Raw genomic sequence first — 25975 nt, forward strand, 5'->3', positions numbered from 1 at the left:
AGATTTGCACGGGAGGAATTTATCCCAAGCTTGAGGCTGACATGATCGCAGTTTTGAATAAAGTAGATGTTAAATGGAGCTATGCTGTTCTTTTACCTCTGGCTTCTTTAATACATTTTTTTCTTCTGCTCTATTCCAAGAGTAAGAACAAATGTCTCATGGCTTTCCACCAGCAAGTGTTTAATGTTTAAGACGATTAAATGTCAGAACACTGAGGAAACACAGACAGTAGACCGTCCACTCTGCCCCATGCCCTCTGAGAGCTTGTTCACTGGCCCCAGCTGTGGATCCCCTCGTGATGGAATTCGGTTTGTGGGAGGCCCACAAAAGGTGCACAAATAACTCAGATTTTAAATGACTAACTCACAGATGTGCACCTGCTTTAGGGCCTTCATACATTAATCTTGTGACCAATAGAAAAGCTCCTTGGAATTTAATTACATGGACACAAAATATGACTGACTACAGTTGGGGACCTGATGTCAGCAAAATGTTAGGTAGTTGTTGGAGCAGGCCTCTGAGGATGAGACTGTTCGCTTGCTTTGCTTCTGTGCAGCTCACTGTCAAGTCCTCACGCTCTGCCTGTGTTCTTCCTCTCGTTCCTGCAGCTCGGGCCCCTTGAGGAAGATGTCCTCCACCAGACGCCGAACACCAACGCTGCCGCTTCTTTACAGAGGATCACTGAAATCCAAAGTATGTCTCCAGTTTCTTTTCCTCTCTTACTGGGTCAAGTTCACTGGAACTATACTGGGAATAAAAGCACAGTGACACATAATTATTTTCATTTGCACATATATTTTTATTGGAATGTCTGGATTTATTGCCTGGGATAGTCTTATCTTCCGCTGGTGTCCTAATTCAGAATCTAGACTTCGAATCTCATTTTTTCTCCTACCTTCTGCGTGCTTAAGATCGTTTCAAACGCCAAGCACAGACCTGGATTAGCTAACTAAATTTAGAAACTACAGCTGTGTCGCGGCTTTAATTAGGAGTAAGTCATCTCCTAAATGTGTTGATATTTGACAATCATGCCCTGGCTTTAAGTTTGACAAGGAAGAAAAATTAATGAGTAGGTCTCATTACGAGAAAGGCCCACTTTGGCAAACATTGTAAGACGGTGTTTTCATAAGGCAGTTACGTTCACAGACACCAAGGTCCCCCACTAGAGAGTAGCATGCAGGTCAGCACAAAGACAGGTGCCGAATGGCAAAGGTAGGTTCTAAGGATGGTCAAGAAACCCCTGAGCTTTGAGGATTTCCCTTAGAAATATGTTTTCTACACCAGTGAAAAGCCTTTGCTTTGTCTTAGAGGCAATCTTCTCTCGCACAGTGGCAGCCAGGAGATGAAGTGTGCCATTACCATTCTTTTGGTACCAATAATACCACACACAAACTGGAAAGAAATCTCCCCTTAAATCTCACACATGCCTGGCTTGTGGGCTCTCGGCATTTACTAAGGTTTGCTGACTACACATAACTGTGGAGTAAGTGAAAGATTTCAAGTGTTTTCAGAGAACAGAAAAATAAATATTCAAATACTAGGGAAAAAACTTCCTGGGATAAAGCTAAGGTCCAGGAGTTGGCGGTCTCCAAAGACCAGCTTTGGGATGCTCGTTTGCCTGACTCTTGATTTGAGAGGAGATAAGGAGGGTCGTGTGAATGCCAGGCAGGGCAGGTCACTCAGAGGGACTCTTCGGGTGATCTCTGACAGCCCTCCACTGTTCATCCAGGTCAGGTCTTATCCAAAGTCCCTGGGTAGCGTATTGGCAGTATAAAGTGAGCTCTGTCTTTGTGTGTGTTGTATTCTTTCCCCAAGGATTCTTCTGCCATTCTACACACAGAACATTCATATAAGATTCTTCCTCAGTCTCTTCAGAGTATAACACTAAAAGTTCAACAAGCATTTAAGGATGATTTTTGTCATGTGTTGATCAGTTTTCAAGTTACAAAGATCAGGAAAGAGGAGGGGGGAGAGGAAGAGAAGGAAGATAAAGAAGAAAAGAGAGGTAGAAGAGTTTCTGGCTTTGAGGGTTTTACGTTCCAGTAGATGAAGGAGTAGAAAATGTCTAACTTCAGTTCAGTGCTCCCTAGAGGCCACAGCAAAGGAGCAGCATTTTCTTCAGCAAAGAAGAGTCTTACAGTTTGCAAACTTAGACTCTAGAGGAGGTAGATCTGAGGAGGTGATTCTGGAACAGTCTTCAAAGCCATAACAAACCAAAGTTTGCGTCAGCTTCTAGTGAAGAGCTCAAGGGCTGTTCTCTCATCTATTCGACCTGGTTTCCTTCATGAATTCTTACAACAAACAGCATGCAAATCCTAGAGGATTGACTTATCCCTAGCTTCACAGTAGCTGTTCTTAGTCTCAGGCCAAGCCAGGCAACCCATTTAATAGTTATCACTTAAACAAAGGATGAACAGACTTCCCTCTCTCTCTTTAATAGGAAGAGCTCACTGGAAGGAAGGGGGGCCAAGATCAAGGGAACCCACAGAGACAGCTGACCTGAACTAATGGGTGCTTACAGATTCTGGACTGAGAGCTAGTTAGGGCATGGGACCAATGTAAGCCTCTACATGTGTGTGACAGTTGTGTAGCTTGGTCTGTGGGATCCTAGCAGTGGGATCAGGATCTGTCCCTGGCGCTTGAACTGGCTTTTGGGAATCCAATCCCCAAGCTGGGCCACCTCACCCAACCTTGATGTAGGAGGAGGAGCTTGGCCCTGTCTCAACTTAATAGGCCATGCTTTGTTGACTCCCATTTCCCTGAGTGGAAATGGAGGGGGAGTAGAAGGGAGGAAGAGAGGGAACAGGAGAACAAGAGGGACGGAAGACTGTGGTCAGTATGTAAAATAAATGAAAAATTAATTTAAAAAAAAGAAAGGGTATATTTCAGAATCTGAACAGAGAGAATTGGGCTCCGCTGCCCTTTGGCCTGTGCAGATCCCATTCTTGGAATGACCCATGTTTGGGTTAGTACTCTTGTTGCCGCTGCCTTCAAATTCTCAGTAAGTTTATAACAAGAGGCCCACATTTTCCCTGGGCCCTTCCAGAACATAACGAGTTCCAATGACAAAGTTCTGATAATAAAAATGACCACTATGAGACTTAAATTGTGAATTAGAGGGAGAAGAACGGTGTTGGGATGGGGCCCTACGTTGTGCAGTGCTTCTGTTGGTTCTAAGTGTGTGTGGCTGTTAGGAATGAGAATGACCATGGAACTGCAAAGTAAAGTGGGTATTTGGGGTCTGAAACTTCACACTGGCGAGGGAAATTAAAACTTTGTGTTCAGTACACAATACTCAGTTTTCTTACAAAATATGGCTGTATTCTTTCCTGTACTTCTCCACGATTCAACTCCCATCTTTCCACACTAAGTGTCCTGGAGTAGTCCCGGTCCTTGACCAGGTTCTCCATTTCTGGTTCTGCCTGGAAAGTAGTAAGCAAGCCTGGCTGCAGAGTTTTGGAATTAAAAACAAACAAACGAAAGAAAATCATATTACCCCTTCCTTATTAGGATGTTCTAAGAATTTTGAGTCCGCAGCAGAAAAGTGGTCCAAGAAGCAGGGGTCCTTCTGAGGCCGTGGACCTCACACCTAGGAAACGGGCCCGAAAGGAGCCTTTCTTTAATAAGGGTTCTGTTCTTTAGTGAGTACCACAAGGGTCCTTCTTTCAGCTCAAGGTGGTGTTTGAATTTTAGCCCACCTCCTAGCCCAGGTTCTGAAGGATTCCTCTGTGCTCTAGTTCAGAGCCATGTAAATGTTGGGACGTAGGCCTTCCCATGTGGGAAGAAGCATTCAGACAAGTTCCTAGAGAGTTGTGTCCCCAGACACACAGCGAGGTGCTGACAGACCTTCTGTGGATTTCCTTTTGAGAACGGAGCCCCCCAGCTGAGGGTGTGCAGGTGCTGGACGCAGTGATTAGCCTTGGCCCACTGCCTGGACACATGCCTTTTATATTCTGCAGCAGGATCATCCCAGTGGTCCTATTCAGCTCAAGAGGAAAGCCTTGCAAGGATTCTGCAGGGCAGTCAGTTTCCCTGACAGGTGGAGCCCCTTCTCCTGATAGACTGCAGGCTACTTACCTCTCATGGCAGAGAACTGTATATCAGGGTCAGCTGTCTTTGGGAAGAAGTGAGAGTATATGGCTAGCAATATATTTTTTTAAAGTGTTTTTTTCCTTTAAAAGTTGAAAGTAAAATTACCATATATTACTCTAGTCATCTCACTCTTAGATATCATCAAAAATAACTGTTAAAATATCTACAATTACTGGCACTGACATGTTCGTCACAGCACTGTTTAGAATAAAGCCTGACTGTCTATCAGTGGAGGAAGGGAGAAAGAATAGCGGTATGTAGAGGCAAAGGAGTAGTATTCGCTCTTACAGAAGCCCTGTAACGTGTGCTCATTTAGCTTTATGGCCTTTCGCAGCAGAAACTATTTCACTGATAGTTTTGCTTGTTGTCTCTTAATTGCTGAAACCGCGGTACCAAGAGTGGCATGCACAGCTGCTTTGCAAATATTTAAAATAAATTAGCAATTTCTTTTTTCTGTTTCTTCTTTTAGTTTGGCTAGATTGCCTTTTCTTAGATAGCTTAGTATAATTACACCTGCCAAGCTTCAGAGGAGTGAAGAAGAAGGACCAAAACGCGTGAGAGCACAGTAGGCATGTCTCCTCCTGCTTCACAGCCCGCAAGGAGGAGTCGGTCCTTCTGTGAAGACACAAAACTACTGTTTTGTGCTGCCATTCCCCCGCTGACCTTGGGAGAAATGTTTTCAGACCTGAGTCTGGTGCTTGATTGCACAGCCGTAGTCACCAGCCAGTGTTGCCAGGGCAGAGCCCGCCCAGAGCAGGATAAGGGACCCTCATGTGTGTGCACTCTGTCCTAAAACACAAGCTTCCAGCCCAGAGCATCCATGTGACCCCAAAGCTCCCCACGCTTCTGCAGAGCACGGTAGGAAGCAGACTCTTCTGGCTGCTTTTCTTATACCAGCGCTGGCCCATGACTAGGCTGGGAGAACCGTGAGCTGAGTTTTCCATAAAATTAAAGTGATTCACACTGGAAGAGCAAAATTTTAAGTTCTAAAAACATATAAGAAATGATATGGACTTTCATGTGTGGAACCCCAAAATTTGAGAAGTTTAAGTATAGAGACATGGTTTCCCATCATTTAATTTCTTAGTGAAAATTCCCTTTATAAATTACAACCAACTTTGCAGACCTTTTATGTGATAATCATAGTATCCTTTGATTTTAGAATCAGGAAAGTATATTCATGCCCAAGGATTTGTTGCTTTGGTCTGCATGAGAATGTCTCCCATGTGCTTTGAATGTTTGGCCTTCAGTCAGTGGAAATGTTTGGGAAGGGTTAAGAGGTGTGGCCTTGTTGGAAGAGGTATGACACTGGGGACAGGCTATAACATTCCAAGAGTTCATGCCATTCCCAGTTAGTTCTTTCTCTCTGCCTGGTTCTTGTGGATGAGATGTGAGCTCACAGCTGCAGCTCCAATGCCGTCCCCGCCTGCTGCCATGGTCTTTGTCTTGATGCTCATGGACTCACCCTTTAAAACCATAGCCCCAAATAAGCTCTTCCTTCTGTGAGTTGCCTCAGCCCTGGTGTCTTATCACGACAATAGAAGAGTAACTAAAATGCTACTATTGTTTTTAAAGCACACTTGTAGAGCATTGTTCAGGGACGACAAGCATGTATACAGTTCTGCGTAGACCCAACTTTTAAGCCAATTTGAAAAGGAGATGATTTTCTTGTACACAGGAGAATGATATACAATGGACTTGAGCCCTGCGTGGAAAACAAATCTCAAGTGCAGTCTTCCACATTGGGAAAATGAGGATGAAAACAGACTTTGTCTGACACCTGCTCCTCCTAGCTACAATTGCTGTCTCCGTGGCACGTGTGCTATTGCGTGAAGGGCTTCTACCATTCACTGCTTCTTTTTCTCCCGTTTTCCTTCTCATCCTGGGTCAACCTCTAGCTCTGAAAAGTATCCTTAGAAGAAAACACTGACGTTAATAATTAAACAAAGATGAAGGAAGGCTATTTTGAGTGATTTTATTCATACACTATTTCCTATAGGAATCAAGGAGTTTTCCAAAGCAAGATAAACACTGATGATCCTGCACGAGAATGGATGGTCAGAACGTGTGCTGTTCAGGTCTTTTAGCGCAGAAGATATAAGTAATAACTGAAAATGGCCATTGAAGCTAAGATGAGACTGGCTATAAAGGTAGCAGCCACTGTCTTCACTCACGTGCAATGCCCGTCCAGCTACCCTCCCCCATTCCTCAGACACCATGCTTCCTCCACCACCAGAAAGGAAGCATTTCCGTCAGGCAGACCAGGGGGAAATCCAGATGGTTCCTCTTCTAATAGAAATTTGCATATATCTCTTGCTGTGAGAGAAACTGCTTAATACTTTACTTCAAGGCCCATGTGTGCAGCTAAATTTCCATTTTCTCTGCATTTCCACGTGCCCTCAGCAAATTACCTTGCAGTTGACCTGACCACACACCCACACGCCTACACAAACTCAAATTTCCCTCTGAGTCTTTGTCCCATACTCTTTTGTCTGGCTGGTCTTTCTTTTTCTGGTCTTTCTTTTGCTCTCTCCTTCTTTCCGTCCTGCTGAGATCTGGGGAGAAGAATAAGAGGGTAGAGTGTTGGAAAGGGACTGCTTACTTCCAGAATAAAGAGCTTGGTTTCAAGCAAGAATGAGGCATCATCTGGCCTCCATTGGAAGGATCAGTAGACAGGTGGCTCAGGAGTCGAGAGCATGAGCTGATCTACCAGAGGACCTGGCTTTGGTTTTCAGGACCTGTGTCAGGTGGCTCAAAACCATCTGTAACTTCAGGGGATCCCATATGTCTGGGCTCCTTGCTCATCTGCGCTCATACACACACACCAGACACCTATACATAAAATAATAAAAATAAATCTTACAAGATTATTGTACCTATACCAGGATCAGGAGATATGCAAGGATTATGGGCTGCTTCATTTTCAAAACAGAATTAGCATAAGGTTATTAGTTGGCGTGGAGAAGACAAACAATTTTTAGGTTTTCTGATTTTGAACATGGGAAAAGAGCAATATTTACCTCATGAAATTGAAGGCAGTGAAGGAAAAGGGAATTGGAAAGAAAGAAGAAAGTTTCAGAACAAGCTTTGCCGAGAGTCTTCAGTGTTGGAGAAACGTGAGCGTCGTTCTCAGCATCCATGTTCTACAAGAAGTTGCAAAGGGCCACTGAATGAAATGATCTATACAAGACAAATGCTGTGAGCTGTTAGTCAGTGTTCAAACACCTCAGACTCCCACTAAGACCAACTAACGGTTTTAACTTTTCCCAACAACTCAATAAAGTGAGTTCGCTATCCTCATTGCCACTTTAGGGAAGCTGAGGCACACCAGGTGACTTGCCACACAGCTAACAAGCAGGAAGAAGTGAGCACAGAAACGCATCTGCTCCAGCGTCCTCCCTCCCAGCCACTGTGGTCTTGGCAGGTCATGGGTAAACTCGCTCCCACTGTCTCTGTGTCTCTCCCCCATTTTCCCGTCTGTTTTGAAGGTAACATACTTAAGGGGGAAAATCAATTTGACTTAAAAACTGGAATTTTAGTTGTCCAGACTAATTGAGGTTGAGCCTTAGTCAGGTCTGGAAGCCCTGTGCCAAATTCCAAGGAGCCACAGAGCTCTGAGTCTGCTCTAGAGCCCCTTGTAAACTTGTAGAACAACTCTAATCAGGAAAAAATGCAAGGGCTGGCAGAATTTCAAGTCCCTGCCCTGTTGTCAGGTGTGAGCTGTGATTTGTCATAGAGCCCTTGGCTGTAGACAGAGGCCTTGATGTTCCAGGTCTGGGCCAGGCAGAGCTTCGATGAAGAAAAGCCGCGTTAGGCATTCTCCCACTATTAACCCCCGCCACCCCGCACTTGCACCTCAGCCAAGTCAGATGTGTGCAGATGACACATTCAAAGCCCATTCTGAATTTCTAATTAGCCATTTTCTTGAAACACTAAGACTCTGACTCTCGCGTGGAGGAGCCCCGGCTCTAAAATGCACCCAAATAAAAGCAGAAATTCTTCCATCTGCTTAGAGATTTAACTTGGTTCGGTAATTTGCTTTTTCCCCACTGCATCTGCAGTTGGAAAAGTTTTCTTTCACATGAATAACCAATCCAAGCTAATGAAAACCCAAAGAACAAAGAAAGTAAAGCATGCGTCTGAGCCGGAACCCTCTTTGCCAATGGGAGTGCTCTGGGGAGGAGAGCATCTCCTAAGATGTCACCAAGCAGGACCCCATTATCTAAGGCAGAACAGACCAGAAGGCTGGATTTAAGGGGAAGAGCACTTGCTCTGTATCCCCATACACTATGTCTGGTCCCCACACACCTCTATAATGCGAAACATCCATGACCACTTGAGACCTCGCAAGGCCAGGTATGTTACTGAAGGTCTTCTCAATAGGAGACAAACAACAACAACAAAAACCTAAGATTTTGCTCCTCTGTAGGACTGTGATATCCAAGTTCATTTTTTTTTAATCTAGGTGTCTCTGTCTCCACCCTATTTTCTAAGTAAAATTAGAATCCCACAAACTTCCTCTTTCAGCTGTAACTGGACAGAAGCTTCATCAGGCCCTACCTAAAAACAAAAAGATTTAGTATATGTACGAAAGAATAAACTTTAATATATTACTGAACTCCCTAAGATGTGGGGAAACAGATCAGAGAGAGGAGAAAACTAAGCTGAAGCGTCCTAAAGAGCAGGGGGCAGTGGCACCTACGTGACGAGGAAGGTGTGTACGTTCACGACGGAGCCTGGCGTGCGCACACACGTCCAGTATCTGTCAACAGTCGGGTTAGGAAAGCTTGGGAGGTCTTAGAGAAGTTGTTTGTTATTTAACTCGGGTTCTGAAAGATGCCAGTGAACCTTCTTTCAGGAGGCAAGTATCCCTAACTCAAGTCTTCAGTGCATAGGAACATTGTGTTCAACAAAATATGAACATATTTAAAAAAATTAACAAATAACCTGTTTAGAGAAACGAATAAAATCCAAACCATAGGGACACTAGGGAAGGTCAGCAGAAGCGAGACACGAGATTCATTTTAGGGTTAAATATGAAGGGTACCATAACAACAAAGGGTGAAGAATGGCCGTCCACCCTCAGATCTGCATAAAACTTCAGTGAAATGATAACCCAGCCCTTCCCCGGGTTTTCCTTTCCCTTTTTTTCAAAAGACAAACTCAGAAATAAAGAATGAGAAAGGAAGGAATTAAGAGGGGCCTGGACCACAGATGACCGTCCGTTATCATCTTAGCAGATGTGCAGGAAGGATGAAAAGTGAATCATAAGCCAGCACTGGCAGCCCTGCCCCTGCCAAAGACGGACGGATGCAGGACTGGGCGCGCACATGTAGGAGGCAAACTTCTATCAGTTTGTGGGAAAACACTAACTGGCCACTCATTTCATACGTCAAATTTTAAGAGTATCTTTATTTTTATACCTATGCAATATTTTGGGTCCTCATAAAATTCTCCATTTAGCTATGAGCGAATTCTAACAAGTATTAAGTTACGGCGAAGTTAGGATCTGGGCCTATCACAAACCCCAAGTGTCGCTATGGTTGGAGTCAGAGGCAGCCTTCCACCTAGAAGAGCATGCTGTGGAAAAGTGAAGGGTCCATCGAACGGCAAAAAGGTGAAACCTACAAATCTCATTCTGAGTACTCCAAGGTTCCCAATGGAATGGGGAAGAGAGAGCTTTGGCAGGCCCAGGAGTCTCAAAGTGACCTTGGGGCTCCGGGATGAGAAGCTTCAAGGTCAGTGGATTATTTGCATCACAAATCTCCTTATGTCAAAGCTACCTATTTATTCCCATGGTCATTCCTCCAGCAAACAGTCCCTGCCAGGCGCACCCTTGGCACCTGCTCTGACCCAATCACACTGTCCACACTCACACTCGCTCTGACCCAAGCACACTGTCTACACTCACACCCGCTCTGACCCAAGCACACTGTCCACACTTCGCGCCTGCCCGCTCTGGCCTGGCCGCATTCCACCATCCCACTTTGTGCTTTTATTGTCGATTCATTCTTCACTTTCCCTTGGCCAGGAAAAACAAAACTGCAGAACGGTGAGGGCTAAATTGTTCTTTTCCTTTAAAGCGTGCTGAAAAGTGGGAAGATTTACATGGTGGGAGAAATGGATGAGGATAAAGAACATGACCCAAGAGGACGGTGTTCGCCCAGTTTGAGCTGAAGACCCCTCTCCTCTGCCAGTTTTATTGCCATAGGAGCGAGCACCCAGGAGTGGTGGCTACTGATATTTTACTTTATGAATAGCAGTCCCTGAAAACTCCAATACAAATCTTGGATCATTTCTCATGTGTGCTAATGATGTTATTATTCCCAAGCCATTAGATATGATTTTTTTGCACATCTGTTTCTGAAAAGAAAAAAAATCCACACATCATGTGAAAATATTCCATAAATTACAGGGTTTGAGCTGACTCTATAGCTCACCGTCTGGGTTGTACCTGCCTCCAGTTAAAGTTTTCTCCTTTATAAAGACAGATAGTGGCCTATCTGTGTATTACTAGTGTTGACTATTCCTTTGTTTTGATAGACTTTGCCTAAATCAGTAAGTCGTGTATAAAGTCAAACTTTAATCTTAACTTTGCAGTATATTTTATACATGCTAAAATATATTTTAAAAAGCTTCACCGATTTACGGCTTTTCTGCTACTCACATCCATGTAGTAACTCTGGAAGGGCCGCCATTGTCAGCAGTTCTCAAAGGCTGCTGCCCATAATTCGTGTTGTCTTTCCTCATGGTCTAGTGGATGTAAATACGTCTGTTTCCTTTATGGCCAAGAACGCTCTTCTTGAGGCTGTAGATATGCCAGATCATCTGCAAGGGAGCGTGGGGCACTAGCTTCCTGGATATCGAGTACCAAAACAAGTCCAGTAGTGATAGCTCCTGAGGCCCCATGCAGACCTGTCTAGTTGGGGGGAGGGCGCTATGTATTTCCTGACTTGGGTCAGACAATAATGACTCTGTTATATAGAACAGTTTAAGACTTAGAGCGGATCTGTCAATCAGGGATAACATTCACAGTTGAAAGATAGAGGGATGCTGAAGAATGTGCTCAGACATACCCCGTCCTAAGCCCCTGACTGTATCTCCTCAGTCTTACCCAAAACCTCATTGCCTTTAGGTAGATATCCTTTCCAGCTCTAGGTTGATGAGATATGAAATTGATCTTCCTGTTTCCATTCTTGCCAGCCCTCTATCTGCCCTTCTTCGTGTCTCCAGAGCAACCTTTTTAAAAAGAAAACTGAGTTCTCTCTCTCAGGTTCAAGACTGAGTGCCAGCTACTCCCTGCCTACCAAACCGCCTCACTCACCTCACCCTCTGTCATTCTTGTGCCTACCAGCTGATGGTCCTCAATAAGCCACAGAGTTATCAGATCCCTGCAACATCCTGCTTCCTCTGCCACGAACACTTGGCATTGTGCCTCCTTCCATTTTAGTTCAGTCGCCTTCTGCTTGTTTCTCAAGTACCACTTTTGCCCCTCTTAACTTGCCCTTATGTTGCCATCACCATGGGTAGCTCTGCTGTTTCTCTACTCCTGAGAGCTCTGAGGTTTTTACCTTGCAGGACTGATGTCACCAGCTAACAGAACTCCTCAACAGGGTCATCCCTTTCTTTAGTGAAGTTAAGAAAATCTGGCGCAGCATTATTTTCCAAAAAAAAAAAAAAAAAAAAAAGCTTGTGAGTCCATTGTTGAACTTGTTGTTTGGTAAGATTTGAAAGCTTTGAGTTCCTAGACTATGGCCGGAATTGTGATAACTGTAAGGGTAGCAGTAGTGGGCACCTACATCTGAAGGTCGTGTTGATGCAGAGAGTGGATAGAGACTGATCCTCCTTTCATAAATTAGAACTGGAAAGGACAAGATCCCAGGAAGACTTAGACACAAGGTAAAAATGGCTGAAAGCAGAGCCGGACCCAGGGCTGTGATCTTACTTTACAGTTCAGTATGGAACTATCTTCTGCTCTCAAACAATACCTTCTTGTTTTAAAATAAGTCAACCCTTGCCATGCCAAGTTCCTTTCTTGTTGGTCAGTACACAGAGTTTGAAAGTGGACAGTCTTGACTGAGTGTTTGAGACCACTCAAAGCTTAACAACTAAAAAATATAAAATTTTTTTTTAAAAAAATGAGTCTTACTGACTGTGTGCCTTTGCCTCTGTCCCTCGGACATTTATCCACTGGAACTTCTAAAAGAAATGACCCACTTCCCTCCATTTCTTCTTCTGTGCCAAAAAAGCAAAAAGGAAGAGAGAGAGAAAAGAAGAAAGATCAATATGGCATATGGATGAAGTCCAACATCAGCCAGCGCATATATTAAAGTTTTAAATCAATTATTGCTCTAGTACACACCCTGAGGTTGAGAATGAAAGAACATCCAGGACTAACAAACCTGATTGTTCTGGCAAAGGTGCCGTTCAATTCATGCTGGCATCTCTGGGTTTTCTTTTCCTTTGGTGTTCCAACTTCATTTTTTTTAAAAAAGCAAGGTAATGGTTCAAGTAGCGACTTTTAAGATTGCTGTTTCATTCATTTTTCTGCAGGAGACTTCTACCTCCCGGGTCTCTTGAGGGTTTCACAAAGGGCGTGATGCTTAGAGTTTGCTTATTTAGTTGTAGGGACATCTGTCAGTCTGTGAGCAAGTCTATTAGACCGTAGATTACTCCTTGCTTTATTGCTTTCCAAGCAAGGCTGAGATCTTGGCTTGGGACCATGAGTACTTCACAACTTGGCATCCTTAGCGTCCCCCCAAAAGGACTTAATTACAGCAGTTCAGAAACCAAATTACAACTGCATAGCAAAAAGACTTGAACCTGTAATCATACTGTGATTACTATTGATCTGAAATTCCTGCAAAACATGTGGATTTTTTTCTAGGCAAGTACTGGAAGTCGATCAAGATGGTGGCTGTTGCAAGGGGCTGTGCTTTGCCTGGTTCTCAGCTGCAAGAGGAGTCGGAGACCGTGTCTGCACTAGCCTCTCTGACGGTCGATGTGGAACAGCCATTCTCTCAGGAAGATGGCAGGTATGGACCCAGCATGGGGGGAGGGGGTGATGTGGCCAGGAATGTCTAGACTCATTGCTGGCATTCTGGAGCTTTCTTCCTGCTTCTTCTTCGCCTACGTCTTCTACTTTCTCCAGCTGTTTTCTCCAAAGCCACAGATGGCAGAGTATATACTCTAGGCTGTGGAGAACCCAACTATTTCATTCTTCCTGGGTAAAAAAAGAGCTGGAGCACATGGCTCACAGAGAAAGAGAGCGTGAGATAGATGGTGAGAAAAACCACTCCTCGCTGGGCAATTAAGTGCAGGTCACCCTGGAAAGGGCTGCTTGGGGACTTCATGTCTTCCCCTCCTTATCTCTATTTTCCCAGATGTTCTTTCTTCTTCTCATCATTTATAATTTCTGATATAAGAAATGGAACACAGGAAGGTGAAGCTGTGTGGGATGCTGGTCAGGGGCCAGGGATTGTATACATACATGGGTCTCCTTGGGTCTACGTGTGTAAAGATGGAAGGTGCTTGCCAAGGAGACAGGAGTGTGTGTGAAGTCTAGGAGAAATGAGGCTGACTCTATTCTATATTCCATGAGGAGAATTTCTCAATTTGTCTTCATATGTACCCAGAGTGGGGTGGGGAGTGGAGTTGCCTGCTTACTCTTTAAGGAACCATTGTCAGCTTGTACATTGTCCTGCCCATTCCCTCATCCTGATGAGGATGCTACCCTCAATATTTCTTTACAGTCCGCTGTGACCAGCCGGACTGGTGCCTTCCACAGCTGGCTGCAAGGTCACATCTTGTCTCTGGGCTTATGTCAGGCATAACTCTGGGGCTTGCTTCTGAGAAGGAACTCCAGCTCCCTGCATCAGTAACATCAGAGCCTGCCACCTCCCAAACACATGAATGTGAGCTGTTCTGGCTTTCTTGCCTTAGCTGGATACTCCCGGTTTAATGGATTCAACATCGTGTTTGCGTCCAAACAGTTGATACACTGAACAAGAGATTTAATCTTTCTGCCTATGTTTTCTCTTGCTGTAACCAGCTGAGGAGAAGATTACCAATGGGGAGATCCCTTGTGTGATGCTGAAGTCGAAGGCATTTCCCCGCAGTACCTGGAGAGAGGGGGAAACGTGTTTTACATCTTTGATATTATGTGAACTAGCCCCCCGCTGTCCCCAGCTCAGAACTGAACCAGGTTCATAATCCAGAGGTGTTGCAGTGATTCCCAAGGCCAAAACCAGTTAGTTGTCATCTGAGGGCCGTAAAACCGAGGAAGCTAACATCTGTTAGTGTGGGATCGAAAAGAGCAAGGCTATTCTTCAGAATACATTTAACACAGCAAAGTGCGGTGAATTCCACGCTGGGCGAAGTGAATTCTAAGTAACTCTGGCCATGAAATTGCAGCGCTTCAGATAATTAACAATAACATGAGATGTTGTGAACCCCAAGCAATATAAAAAATCTCGGCGCTGTGGCAGGCACTACCTCTGCAAGCACATCTACGTATTCTGTGGTAAATCTTGTGCTTGGCTCCTAAGAATCTGTAAGAATGAACCCAGTCTCGGTTCCCCGTGACTCTGCCCTTCCACGGAGGACATGTAGGACACATGAACGCTGAGTCCTGGTGAGCAGAAAGGCAGAGCGGAAGCCAGGTTTCTTGTCTGTTTATCCTTTTCAGACAGATCATACCAACTGTGATTATTTTATTATCGAAGTAAAGGAATGGTTTGACTTGAACTATCTTCTGTGGTTTTTTATTTCCCTCAACAAAGGGACAGAAAACAATTCTCCTGGAACCAGATCCTATGTTTCAGTTAAACTATGTACGACTTCTTGAACGGGATGATGGAGACGGGTGGGGGCGGGGAGGGGTGGAGAGAACACGGGAGATTGACCCAGGGTTTGCAATCGGAATCGTCCCCCTGCTCAGCAGGCAAAAATAAAGGAAAGGCCCCTGGGCCTTTGTTGTGAATGCAATATTGTAATCACACAGGAAATTGAAAAAATAGAAAAAAAATCAGAGAGTTAAATGGATGGAAAGAGCAAAGGCAAATTCTTTTCATAGGAAATTCTTGCCAGTTATTTTGGAGGATATATTGGTGTTTGGAGGGAGATGACTCATTTTGTACTCGGATTCTGGGTAAGGCAGCCCTTTTCTTGGCCAACTCATATCTGACTCATTTACCACTAGTGAATAAGGGATAAAATGCTCCTGGCTAAGAACCATTTTAAGTGTTTTCTGTTCATTTTCTTGAATGGGGGAGGGGTGACAGCCATTTCATCTTTATGACCACACTGATGGGCCTTGTAGAACACAGTACTGAGGAAAGACAGGCCATGGGAGCTCGTACTGTGGAACATTCCCAAATATACAGCAATCATGTGTCAGTTTTCAGTGACAAAAGACTTAAATGGGAAGGGAATGATGGGTGGATCGGCAGAAAGTGGGAAACAAATCCCAGAGCATGCCCACGTGAGGGAATCAAAGAAAAACAAGAGTGTAGGCTTGGTATATGCAGCAGATTGTTAGAAACAGGTCGCAGCGTTTGTTTCTCTGTCGTTTGCTAGGACAGCATGCCTGTAAGATCTGGAGTGTGCGTGTAGTGGTGTGCCTCTGTGTTTGGACTCTGGGAGAGTTGGTAACAGGCTTCAATTTCCTCTTAGAAGAAAGGAAGGTCGGTCGGCCCCCAGTGACTTCAGGACAGCCAGCTACAAAGGATTAGGAGCACATTGGCACTCCAGACTTCTTGGCTGAGGCCTTTTCCTTTCCCGGCTGGAAATGAAAGTGAAAATTAAATGTTCACATATCAGTCTGAGCTGTCGACAGACGGGCGCATCGTGTTTGATTATCTGAGTACATCTCTTATGTCCTTAATCAGTTAATTTTCGACTTTTGGTAACTTTTCTCATGAAAGAGGTAGCTTCAAGCCTTTGTATAATCTTTGAAGCCTGGGGGAATATTTGCTTCGGAGGCTCGGAGTTTGTGGAGTAGCTGTCTTCCTGTGAAGATAAGGTGCCATTAGCAGAGAACTCGCTGACATCTCGGCCTTCATTTTGAACAGCTTATCCACAGAGCAGAAGGACACTGGTATTGTTTTTCTGAATATGGCAACTTATAGAAAAGCATAGGCCTGCTCAATGCATGTTCATATCTAACACACACAGAAACACGATTGTTCACATTTCCTGGACAGTGGGAGTCCGTCTCTATGGCTGCTAGCAATGGACATTACACGGGTCATGCCGTTCTCCGGAGTCCCTCTGCGCTGTACCAGTTTATCTAAGCAGGCCAATGTTCAGAAACGCATCTCACTTAAGTTTTCTCTCGGTGTCAACCAAGCATCAGCTGGAAAGCTGACTCAGATCTAGAAGCTTCCTCGTGGAAACAGGAAAGGTCTGTGCACATGTCCTTGCGTCCCCGTCCTCTTAAAACGTCTACGTTGTGTGTTTTTAGTATATAATACAAACCCAGACCAGGGGTGAAATCTGACCTGGTCCGTTCAGTGGGTCCTGCAGGGCCCAGTCTACATCCTTCATAAAACAGTATTTAATTTATTGAAAGGAAACAGGATCAGATAGAACTCTGAGGAGACTGGGGTGCCTCAAGAGCTTAGTGTCCCCTCTCTTCTTCCTGCTCATTCTGGTCCTCAATGCTTAAGGAAGAGACGGCTCTAGGAGAGGGCGGCTGACTCAGCCCCACACCTGTTTTCTAGGAAACCCCCAGGAGCGTGGGATCAGACTCTTCCCTTCATGTTTATTCCTCCTCCGTTTGCTCTTCTTGTTCGTCCCCTAATCAGTTGTTTGTGATCCAGTGACTTCAAGAATACAGAGACAATACCTCCACATCTGTGTGTTCTACTATTCTTGGTTAAACACCAGGAGATCAACACTGCATAACCACTTAGTAGTAACCACTTAGTTGACTTTATTACAAACTGTGTAGCTGGCTAACCCACCTCAAAAAGCATACAAATATTTTATATATAGGTATATATGTAATTTCATGAATAAAGAAAAGAGTAATTCGGAAGAAAAACACTCTTAAGCAGTCCTTCTGGCGGAAATCAAGCAAGAATTCTGTGGTAAAAGCCTACATGAGTGACATTCAAGACAGAGGCAATAACTCAGGATTTTATTTTTTTTCTAAATATGTACAACCAATACTTCAACCTACTTCAATCTCTCAGCCAAATATTTCTAGTACTTTCCTTATTCCCAAGCCTCTTTTCTGATCCTTTTTCTATTCAGCAACCAGGAAACTGTTAAAAAAAAACAAACCTGTAGCCAGGCAGTGGTAGCACGTGCTTTTAATCCCAGCACTCAGAAGGCAGAGGCAGGTGGATCTCTGAGGTCGAGGTCAGCCTCATCTACGGAGTGAGTTCCCTAATAGCCAGGGCTGCACAGAGAAAAGAAACTCTGTCTCAAAAAAAAAAAAAAAAAAAAACAAAACCAAGAGCAAACAAAGAAACCAAAACAAACAAAAAATGCCAGCTGTAAGAACAAACCCTGTCATACTTTGCTGAAAGTTCCCAGTGCCCTCCATCTCCACAGAGACCACCTTCTGTGTGATTTTACCTTCTCCGAAGTCCACGTTTCATCTGTAACCCTCCCTTCTCTTGAGCTCTGCTTTAGGTTCCGACAACAACCTGACGTAATTAGTTTTTGACTAAAATACATGTTTCCTGTGGTAATTGCCTGTATGGTGGGTGCTGTTTGCTGGCACCCCTCTGATGGAAGCCACACCCACAGCGAGACTGGTGGGGAACATGTCTGCCTCTCCACAAAGTCCTGATCTGCTTTCCCAGTCAACACCAGTCCCACCAGAGGCGTAACACCTTTTTACACCACCCATTCATCGGCTTATTCTTAAATTTCATTTCAGTGGAATTGTGTGCAACATACTGGTTGGTAATCTGGCTTCTCTCACTCCACTAAGTATGGTATTTTTGACATCTGCCCATGTCTCTCACAGTCAGTGTTCCGCTCATATGTAATTGCTTGTTAGACCAAGCATATTGACGTATCCTAATTTGTTTATCCACTTACCTGTGGATTGGTGCTTGGCTCGCCTCCAGTATTGGACTAATATGAATAAAACTGCTATGATTTTGATTTCTTTATGTTGAAAGTAAAATTTACCATGTTAATGGTTTTCAAGTGTGCTTATGCAGGAAAGGAGGGAAGTGTGCCATGTGAACGGAGGAAACATAGACTTGCATCCATTTCCTGAACTTTATCTTGCAGAACACAAACTGTATTTCCATGACTCGATGTCTCCCTTTCTCCTCACACCCAAAGTCAGTCCCTGTTCCACTTTCTACCTCATTGCTTTTTAAGAGCAGTAGAGTAATCTAGATGATAAAGATGATAACTTGTATTAGCTAAGAGAGCAGAGCTTCGCTGTATTGTAAAATTCACAATAAAGGCAATACAAGGAAGGAGGGAAGTGAGGTAGGACTGGGTAATGGGCACTGCCAGGAGATGTGTGAGAAGCCGGCAGGATGGACCAGCAGTCCCTGTGGCTGCACCTGACGAGGCCTCCACACCCACAACACTGAGAAACCTGACTCAAGCAAGTTGTCTTGACCTTCACATCGATGGGCGCGCACACACACACACACACACACACACACACACACACACGCGCACGCACACACATGCATGCCTTTTAAAACAGAAAATCTGTGTGAACTCCTCCAGCCTCCACAGAACTGAGGAGTTTTGTGTGGTAGACTGTTGCAAGGAGAGGGTTTTTGTCCCAGCCGCCTAGCTAACTTAGCCCTGAAATAACCACGCAGAAAACTATATTAATTAAATCACTGCTTGGCCCATTAGCTCTAGTTTCTTAATGGTTAATTCTTACATCTTAATTTAATCCATTTCTATTAATCTGTGTATCGCCACATGGCAGTGGCTTACCAGCTAAGTTTTGGCAGCATGTCTTACTCTAGCGGCAGATCCATGGCATCTCAATGACTCTGCTTTTTCCCTCCCAGAATTCAGTTCCATCTTCCCTGCCAACCTATGTTCTGCTCTATCAAGAGGCCAGGGCAGTTTCTTTATTTATTAACCAATGAAAGCTGCACATGGACAGAAGGACCTCCCACATCCTTAGTAGATAAGTTGCAAGTATGTACAACTCTTTGTGGTTTTCTTTCTTGTTCTCTTTCTTGGTTCCCTCTGCAGTATGTGTGGGGATATATTTTATTTTATTTTATTGTTTATTTATTCTCTCGTATATTACAACCTGACCACTGTTTCCCCTCCCTCCTTTCTTCTATGCCCCCCTACCCTCCCCTCTACTCCAGATCCTCTCTTCCTCCATTTCCCTTCAGAAAAGAGCAGAACTTCCAGGGATATCAAGCAAACAAGGCATAACAATTTGGAGTAAGACTAGGTTTCTCCCTTCATACTAAGGTTGGACAAGACAACCCAGCGTGAGGATAAGGACCCCAAAAGGCAAAAGAGTCAGAGAAAGCACCCACCCCCACTTCTAGGAGTCCCATAAGAACACCAATTTACACACCATAACATATAATATGTATACAGAGGGCCTAGGTGAGAGCCATACAGGTTCATGGATTGTCAGCTCAGTCTCTGTGAATCCTCATGAGCCCAAGATAGTCAATTCTGGGGCTTTTCTTGTGGCGTCCTTGACTCCTCTGGCTCCTGAAATCCTTGCTCACCATCTTCCACAGGATTCCCTGAGCTCCTCCTAATGTTTGCTGTGGATCTCTGCATCTGCTTCCGTCAGTTGTTAGGTGAAACTGCTCTGATGATGATTATGCCAGGCTTAGGTCTATGAGTATAAGGAAGTATCGTTAGCAATCACTTCTTTGGCTACTTTTTGTCAGTCATATTTGGTGCTATCCTAGGTCTCTGAGCTATCTAGCCTCTGATTCCTGGCTCCCCAGGCAGTGTCTGGAATGGGCCTCCTCTGGTAGGATTCATGAAGTCCCATTTTTGTTGATCTTAGTGTCTGCACTATTAGTTGTGTTTAGGAATTTGTACCTGTGCCAATGTATTACATTTGGACTTGAGTTTTGTGCATGATGACAGATATGGATCTCTTTGTTGAAGATACTTTCTTTTGTTATGTGTACTTATGGATTTTTTTATCTAAAATCACTTGTCTATAAGTCTGTAGATATATGTCTGTGTCTTCAATTTGATTCAACTCATCCCTGAGTGTTTTATGCCAATACTCTGCAGTTTTATTATTATATCTCTGTAACAGAGCTTGAAATCAGGGATGATGATACCTCCAGAAGTTCTTTTACTGTACAGGATTGTTTTAGCTGTCCTGGTTTGTTGTTGTTGTTGTTGTTTTTCCATATGAAGTTGGGTACTGTTCTTTCAAGGTCTGTAAAACATTGTATTGGGATTTTAGTGGGGACTGTGTTGAATCTGTAGATTGCTTTCAGTAGGGTGGCCATTTTTACTATGTTGAGCCTAAAGATCCATGAACTTGGGAGATCCATCTTCTCATATCTTCTTCAGTTTCTTTCTATAAAGAATTTAAGTTCTTTTTATACAACTCTTTACTTGCTTGGCTATAGTCAACCCAAAATATTTTATATTATTTGTGGCTATTGTGAAGGGTGCTGCTTCCATGATTTCTTTCTCAGCCAATTTGTCATTTGTGCATAAGGGAGCTAATGATTCTTTTTTTAGTTACTTTTTTTTTCTTTTTGGTTTTTCAAGATAGGGTTTCTCCGCATAAACACCCTAGCTGTCCTTTAACTAGCTCTGTAAATGAGGCTGGCCTTGAACTCACAGAAATCTGCTAGCCCCTGCCTCCCAAGGGCAGGGATTAAAGGCAAGTCCCTTCACCACTCAGTTTAGTTAATCTTATATTCAATCTCTTCACTGAATGTGTTTATCAGATGTAGGAGCTTCTTGGTAGAATTTTTGGGGTCACTTAAGTATACTATCAGATCATCTGTAAACAATGACACTTTGACTTCTTCCTTTCTAGTATTCCCCTTCTTTTGTCTTATTGCTCTAGCTTCAACTTCAAGTACTATGTTGAATAGATATAAAGTAGACAGCCCTTTCCTGCCCCTGATTTTAGTGGAATTGCTTTGAGTTTCTCTCCATTTAATTTGATGTTGGCTGTCTGTCTGTTTAGATATGTTCCTTATATCCCCGATCTTTCCCAAACTTTTATCATGAAGGAATGTTGGATTTTGTCAGAGGTTTTTTAAACATCTAATGAGATGATCATTTTTTTCTTTTAGCTTGTTTATATGGTGGATCACATTGACAGATTTTCATCTGTTGAAACATCCCTGCATCTCTGGGATGAAGCTGATTTGATCACGTTGATCTTTTGGGTGTGTTCTTAGATTCAGTTTCCAAGCATTTTATTGAGTGTTCTTGCATCAATGTTCATGAGAGAAATTGATCTGTAATTCTCTTTCTTTATTGAGTCTTTGTGTGGTTTTGGTATCAGGATGACTATGGCCTCAAAAAGAATTTGGCAATGCTCTTCCTGTTTCTGCTTTGTGTAATAATGTGAAAAGTATTGGTATTAGCTCTTCTTTGAATGTCTAGTAGAATTCTTTACTGAAAGAATCTGAAGCTTCAACTTTTTTTTTTTTTTTGGTTGGGCAACTTTAATGACTGCTTCTGTTTCCTTAGTGGTTATAAGCCTATTTAAATTCTTTATCTAATTTTGACTTAACTTTGGTAAGTAGGATCTAGCAAGAAAATTGTTCACTTCTTTTTCCAACTTTGTAGAGTACAAGTTTTTGAAGTATGACCTAATGATTCTTTGGATTTCTTCAGTGTCTGTTGTTATATCCCCTTATTAAATACTAATTTTGTTAATTTGGATATTTTCCCTCTACCTTTTAATTAGTTTGGAATTAGTTATTTTATTTTGTTGATTTTTCTCAAAGGACAAACTTTTCATTTCATTGATTCTTTGTATTGTTCTGTGTTATTGATTTAGGCCCTCACTTTATTTCCTGATATCTAGTCTTCTTGGATGTGTTTGCTTCTTTTTATTCTAGAGCTTTCAGATATACTGTTAAGTTACTAGTATGAGATCTCTGTAATTTCTTTATGAAGGCACTTAGTGCTATGACCTTTTCTCTTAGCCCTTCTTTCATTGTGCCCCATAAGTTTTGGTATGTTGTGCATACATTTTCATTAAATTCTAGGAAGTCTTTATTTTTTCTTTATTTCTACCTTGACCCAGAAGTCTTTCAGTAGAGAACTGTTCAGTTTTCATTAGTCTTCAAGCTTTCTGTTGTTGAAATCCAGCCTTAATCCATGTTGGTCTGGTGTGATACAAGGGTTTATTTTCTTGTGCATGTTGAGACTTCCTTTGTGACCAAGTATGTGGCCAGTTTGGGGGAAAGTTCTGTGAGGTTCTGAGAAACTCCGTTCGTGTTTGAGTTTATGTCTGTAGATATCTGTTAGCTACATTTGAGTCATCACGTCTGTCAGCTGCATTACCTCTCGGTTTAGTTTTTGTCTGGATGACCTTTCCACTGAGAAGAGGGGGGTGTTGAAGTTTCCCACTATTAATATGTGAGTGTTTGTGTGTAATTTAAGCTTTAGTAATGTTTCTCTTATAAATGTGGGTTCTCTTGTGTCTGAGGTATAGGTGTTCAGAATTGAGACACCATCTTGGTGGATTTTTCCTTTTATGAGTATGAAATGTTTTCCCCCATCTCTTCTGTTTAACTCTGATTTGAAGACTGTTTTGTTAGATATAGAATGACCACACCAGCTTTCTTCTTGGGTCCATTTGCTTGGAAAATCTATTTCTAACCCTTTACTTTGAGGTAATGCTATCTTTTATGCTGAGATGTGTTGCTTGTATACAGCAGAAGGGTGGATCTTGTTGTTGAATACATTCTGTTAGTTTGTATCTCTTATTGGGGAACTGAGTCCATTGATATTGAAAAATATCAATGACCCATGATTGCTAATTCCTCTTAGTTGTTGTTGGTGGTGTGTGTTTTGTGTGTGTGTGTGTGTGTAAGAGAGAGAGAGAGAGAGAGAGAGAGAGAGAGAGAGAGAGAGAGAGAGATTAATGGCCAGTGACCTTTAATTCCTGTTATGGTGTTGTTGTTGTTGTTGGTGGTGGTGGTGGTGGAGAGAGAGAGAGAGAGAGAGAGAGAGAGAGAGAGAGAGAGAGAGAGAGAGATTAATGGCTAATGACCGATAATTCCTGTTATTATGTTGGTGGTGGTGATTGTTGTGTATGGGTGTATGTTGTGTATAGGTGTATGCACATCTATGTCCCTTCTTCTGGTGTTGTTGGTGTGAGATTATTATTGCGTCCACATGGGTATTGCATTAGGAGTGGCAGGGCTGCGTCCCTGGCACCCGGCTGCCCGCATGGCTAGGTTATGCCCCGAAATAATTACACGGAAACTGTATTCTATTAAACACTGCCTGGCCTGGCTAGTTCCAGTTTCTTATTGGCTAGCTCTTACATATTAATCTAACCCATTTCTAATATTCTGTGTAGCCCACGAGCTGGCTTACCAGGGAGGATCTTAACCTGCGTCTGTCTGGAATGGGAGAATCATGGCGACTCTTTGATTCAGCTTCTTTTTCCCAGCATTCTCTTCTGTTTACTTCACCTACCTAATTTTCTGTCCTATGAGGGCCAAGGCAGTTTCTTTATTATTAACCAATGAAAGCAACAGCTAAGACCCACCTCCATCACATGGGTGTAGTTAACCTCCATTGGATAGAATCTTCCCATACTACCTTCTGTAGGACTGGATTTGTGGGTAGATAGTGTTTAAATATGACTTTGTCATGGAATATCTTGTTTTCTCTTTCTATGGTTGTTAGCATTCAGACCTTCTCACCCACCAGCCTGCCCTCAGGGACCAAGTGACAACAGACACATTATCATCAGCTGCCACGATGTTTACTGTTGCTCTGGGTTGTGCAGACTCCCTGTGCCCATGTACTATGTCCCCTCATAAAAAACAGTGCCTTCTCTCTGCTCTCTTTCCCCTCCCACTATCACTCAGAGGCAGCGTCTGCAACACCCTCTTCCCATGAACCTCTCGTGTGAGATCTGTTACATGGTGTGTCTTGTGACGCTCCTTGGCTCCAACCCACCAAGGTACCTTCTGCTGCTAAAGCGTTACAATGGTGCTTGCGAGTTTTGCTGGGTATAGTAGTCTGCACTGGCATCTGTTGTTGAAATAGGAGCGGTGGGGCTGTGTCTCCAACACCCCGGCCGCTTGGCTAGCTCATGCCCGAAATAACAACACACAAACTGTATTCATTTAAGAACTGCTTGGCCCATGAACTCTAACCCTTACAGGCTAATTCTCGCACCTGGACTAGCCCATTTCTAATGATGTGTGTAAGCACCCCAAGGTGCACTTACCGGGAAGAGTCTAGCCTCCATCCATCCTGGTGTCTCTGCTCCAGACCAGAGCTGTCGAGTCTCTCTGGGAGCAGAGCAGAGTCTGACCTCACTTCCTCTTCCTTCTGTTTACTCCTCCCACCTATCTTTTAACCTCTCAGGGCCAAGGAGTTCCTTTATTGCTTAACCAATGAAATCAACAGATTGATATATGACACTCCCACATCAATCTGTGGTCCCTTAGAGTCTACAGCACATCTGACCAGACCTTTCTAAGTTTAGAGTCTCCATTGAGAGCTTGGGTGTACTTATACAAGATCTGCCTTTATATGTTACTTGGCCTTCTTCCCTTGCAGCTTTTAATATACTTTTTTTGTTCTTTGTGTTTGGTGTTTTGATTATTATGTGGAGAGGGGTTTCTTTTCTGGTACAATCTATTTGGTGTTCTGTATGTAAGCTTTTTGAACCTTTATAGGCCTGTCCTTTTAAAAGTTAGGAAAAAATATTTTCTATTCTTGTTAAAAATATTTTTCTGGGGCTTTGAGCTGAGATTCTTTTCTTTCTTCTATCCCTGCTATTCTTAGCTTTGGTCTCTTCATAGTATCTCAGATTTCCTGGATGTTTTCTGTCAGGAATTTTTTAGATTTAACAATTTCTTTGATGGGTATATCAATTTCTTTTATGGTTTCTGTATATACATATACAACCCCATACATATCATATGTGTGTGAGGTTGTAACTTAGATCAAGAATATTTCTGGAAATTTTGTCCTTCACTGAAGTTCTTGTTTTATTCTTAATTTAGATTGCTTCTAAAAAGCTATAACGCCAGCCCTGATTACATAGAAGCATTTCAAAGGTTTTTATGGAATATCTCCTATGTGTGTTAAATTGTTGGGGGAGGAAAACAACAGAGAGAAGTGGAAGAATGTAGAAGTCATAAAGCACAGGGCGTGGGGATGCAGTACAGTGCAGGGGGGAGTTCGTGGCTACTGCAAAGAGCCAAGGAGAAGACCGGTACACTTCTTCCCTTGATGGAGTCCTGCTGCTTGCTGATAGACTAGTCTTTCGATCAGTGATCTCAGTCCTCCTGATGCTGCAACACTTCATCACAGTTCTTCATGTTGCAGCGAACCATGATTGTAATGCAAATGCCTGTGTTTTCTGAGGTGGGCTGAGGCATCCACTATGAAAGGGTCCCATGACCCCAAAGGGGTTGCCACCCACAGGTTGAGAAGCCCTGCTTTAAGGTATAACCCAAACATGCAAATTTGGATAGCAATCAGATTCTCTTTTACATACATTAAAGTCATTGGACTTCAAGAAGACTTGTAGGACATTGAGCCTATAATTCAGGTTCTTAGAGAAGCTAAATAAGAAGGAGAACCCAAAGAAAAACATATAGGCATCCTCCTGAATATTAACCTTCATCAGGTGATGAAAGGAGACAGAGACAGAGACCCACATTGGAGCACCGGACTGAAATCTCAAGGTCCAAATCAGGAGCAGAAGGAGAGAGAGCAC

At 43.2% G+C, this 25975-nt stretch overlaps 1 protein-coding gene across 1 annotated transcript in view; it reads left to right on the forward strand.

Annotated features, from left to right (window-relative positions):
- Positions 1–25975, forward strand: part of LOC126488664 (histone deacetylase 5-like) — a 49765-nt gene that overhangs the window by 10741 nt on the left and 13049 nt on the right. Inside the window, exons 2-3 of the mRNA XM_050122299.1 lie at positions 609–693; positions 12980–13127. Of these exons, the coding sequence (XP_049978256.1) occupies positions 609–693; positions 12980–13127 (233 nt within the window). The remainder of the gene's footprint in view (positions 1–608; positions 694–12979; positions 13128–25975) is intronic.

This window comes from Alexandromys fortis, unplaced genomic scaffold (genome assembly GCF_014885135.2).
Source record: "Alexandromys fortis isolate MF-2015 unplaced genomic scaffold, M_Fortis_MF-2015_v1.1 scaffold_201, whole genome shotgun sequence".
Classification (NCBI taxonomy): domain Eukaryota; kingdom Metazoa; phylum Chordata; class Mammalia; order Rodentia; family Cricetidae; genus Alexandromys; species Alexandromys fortis.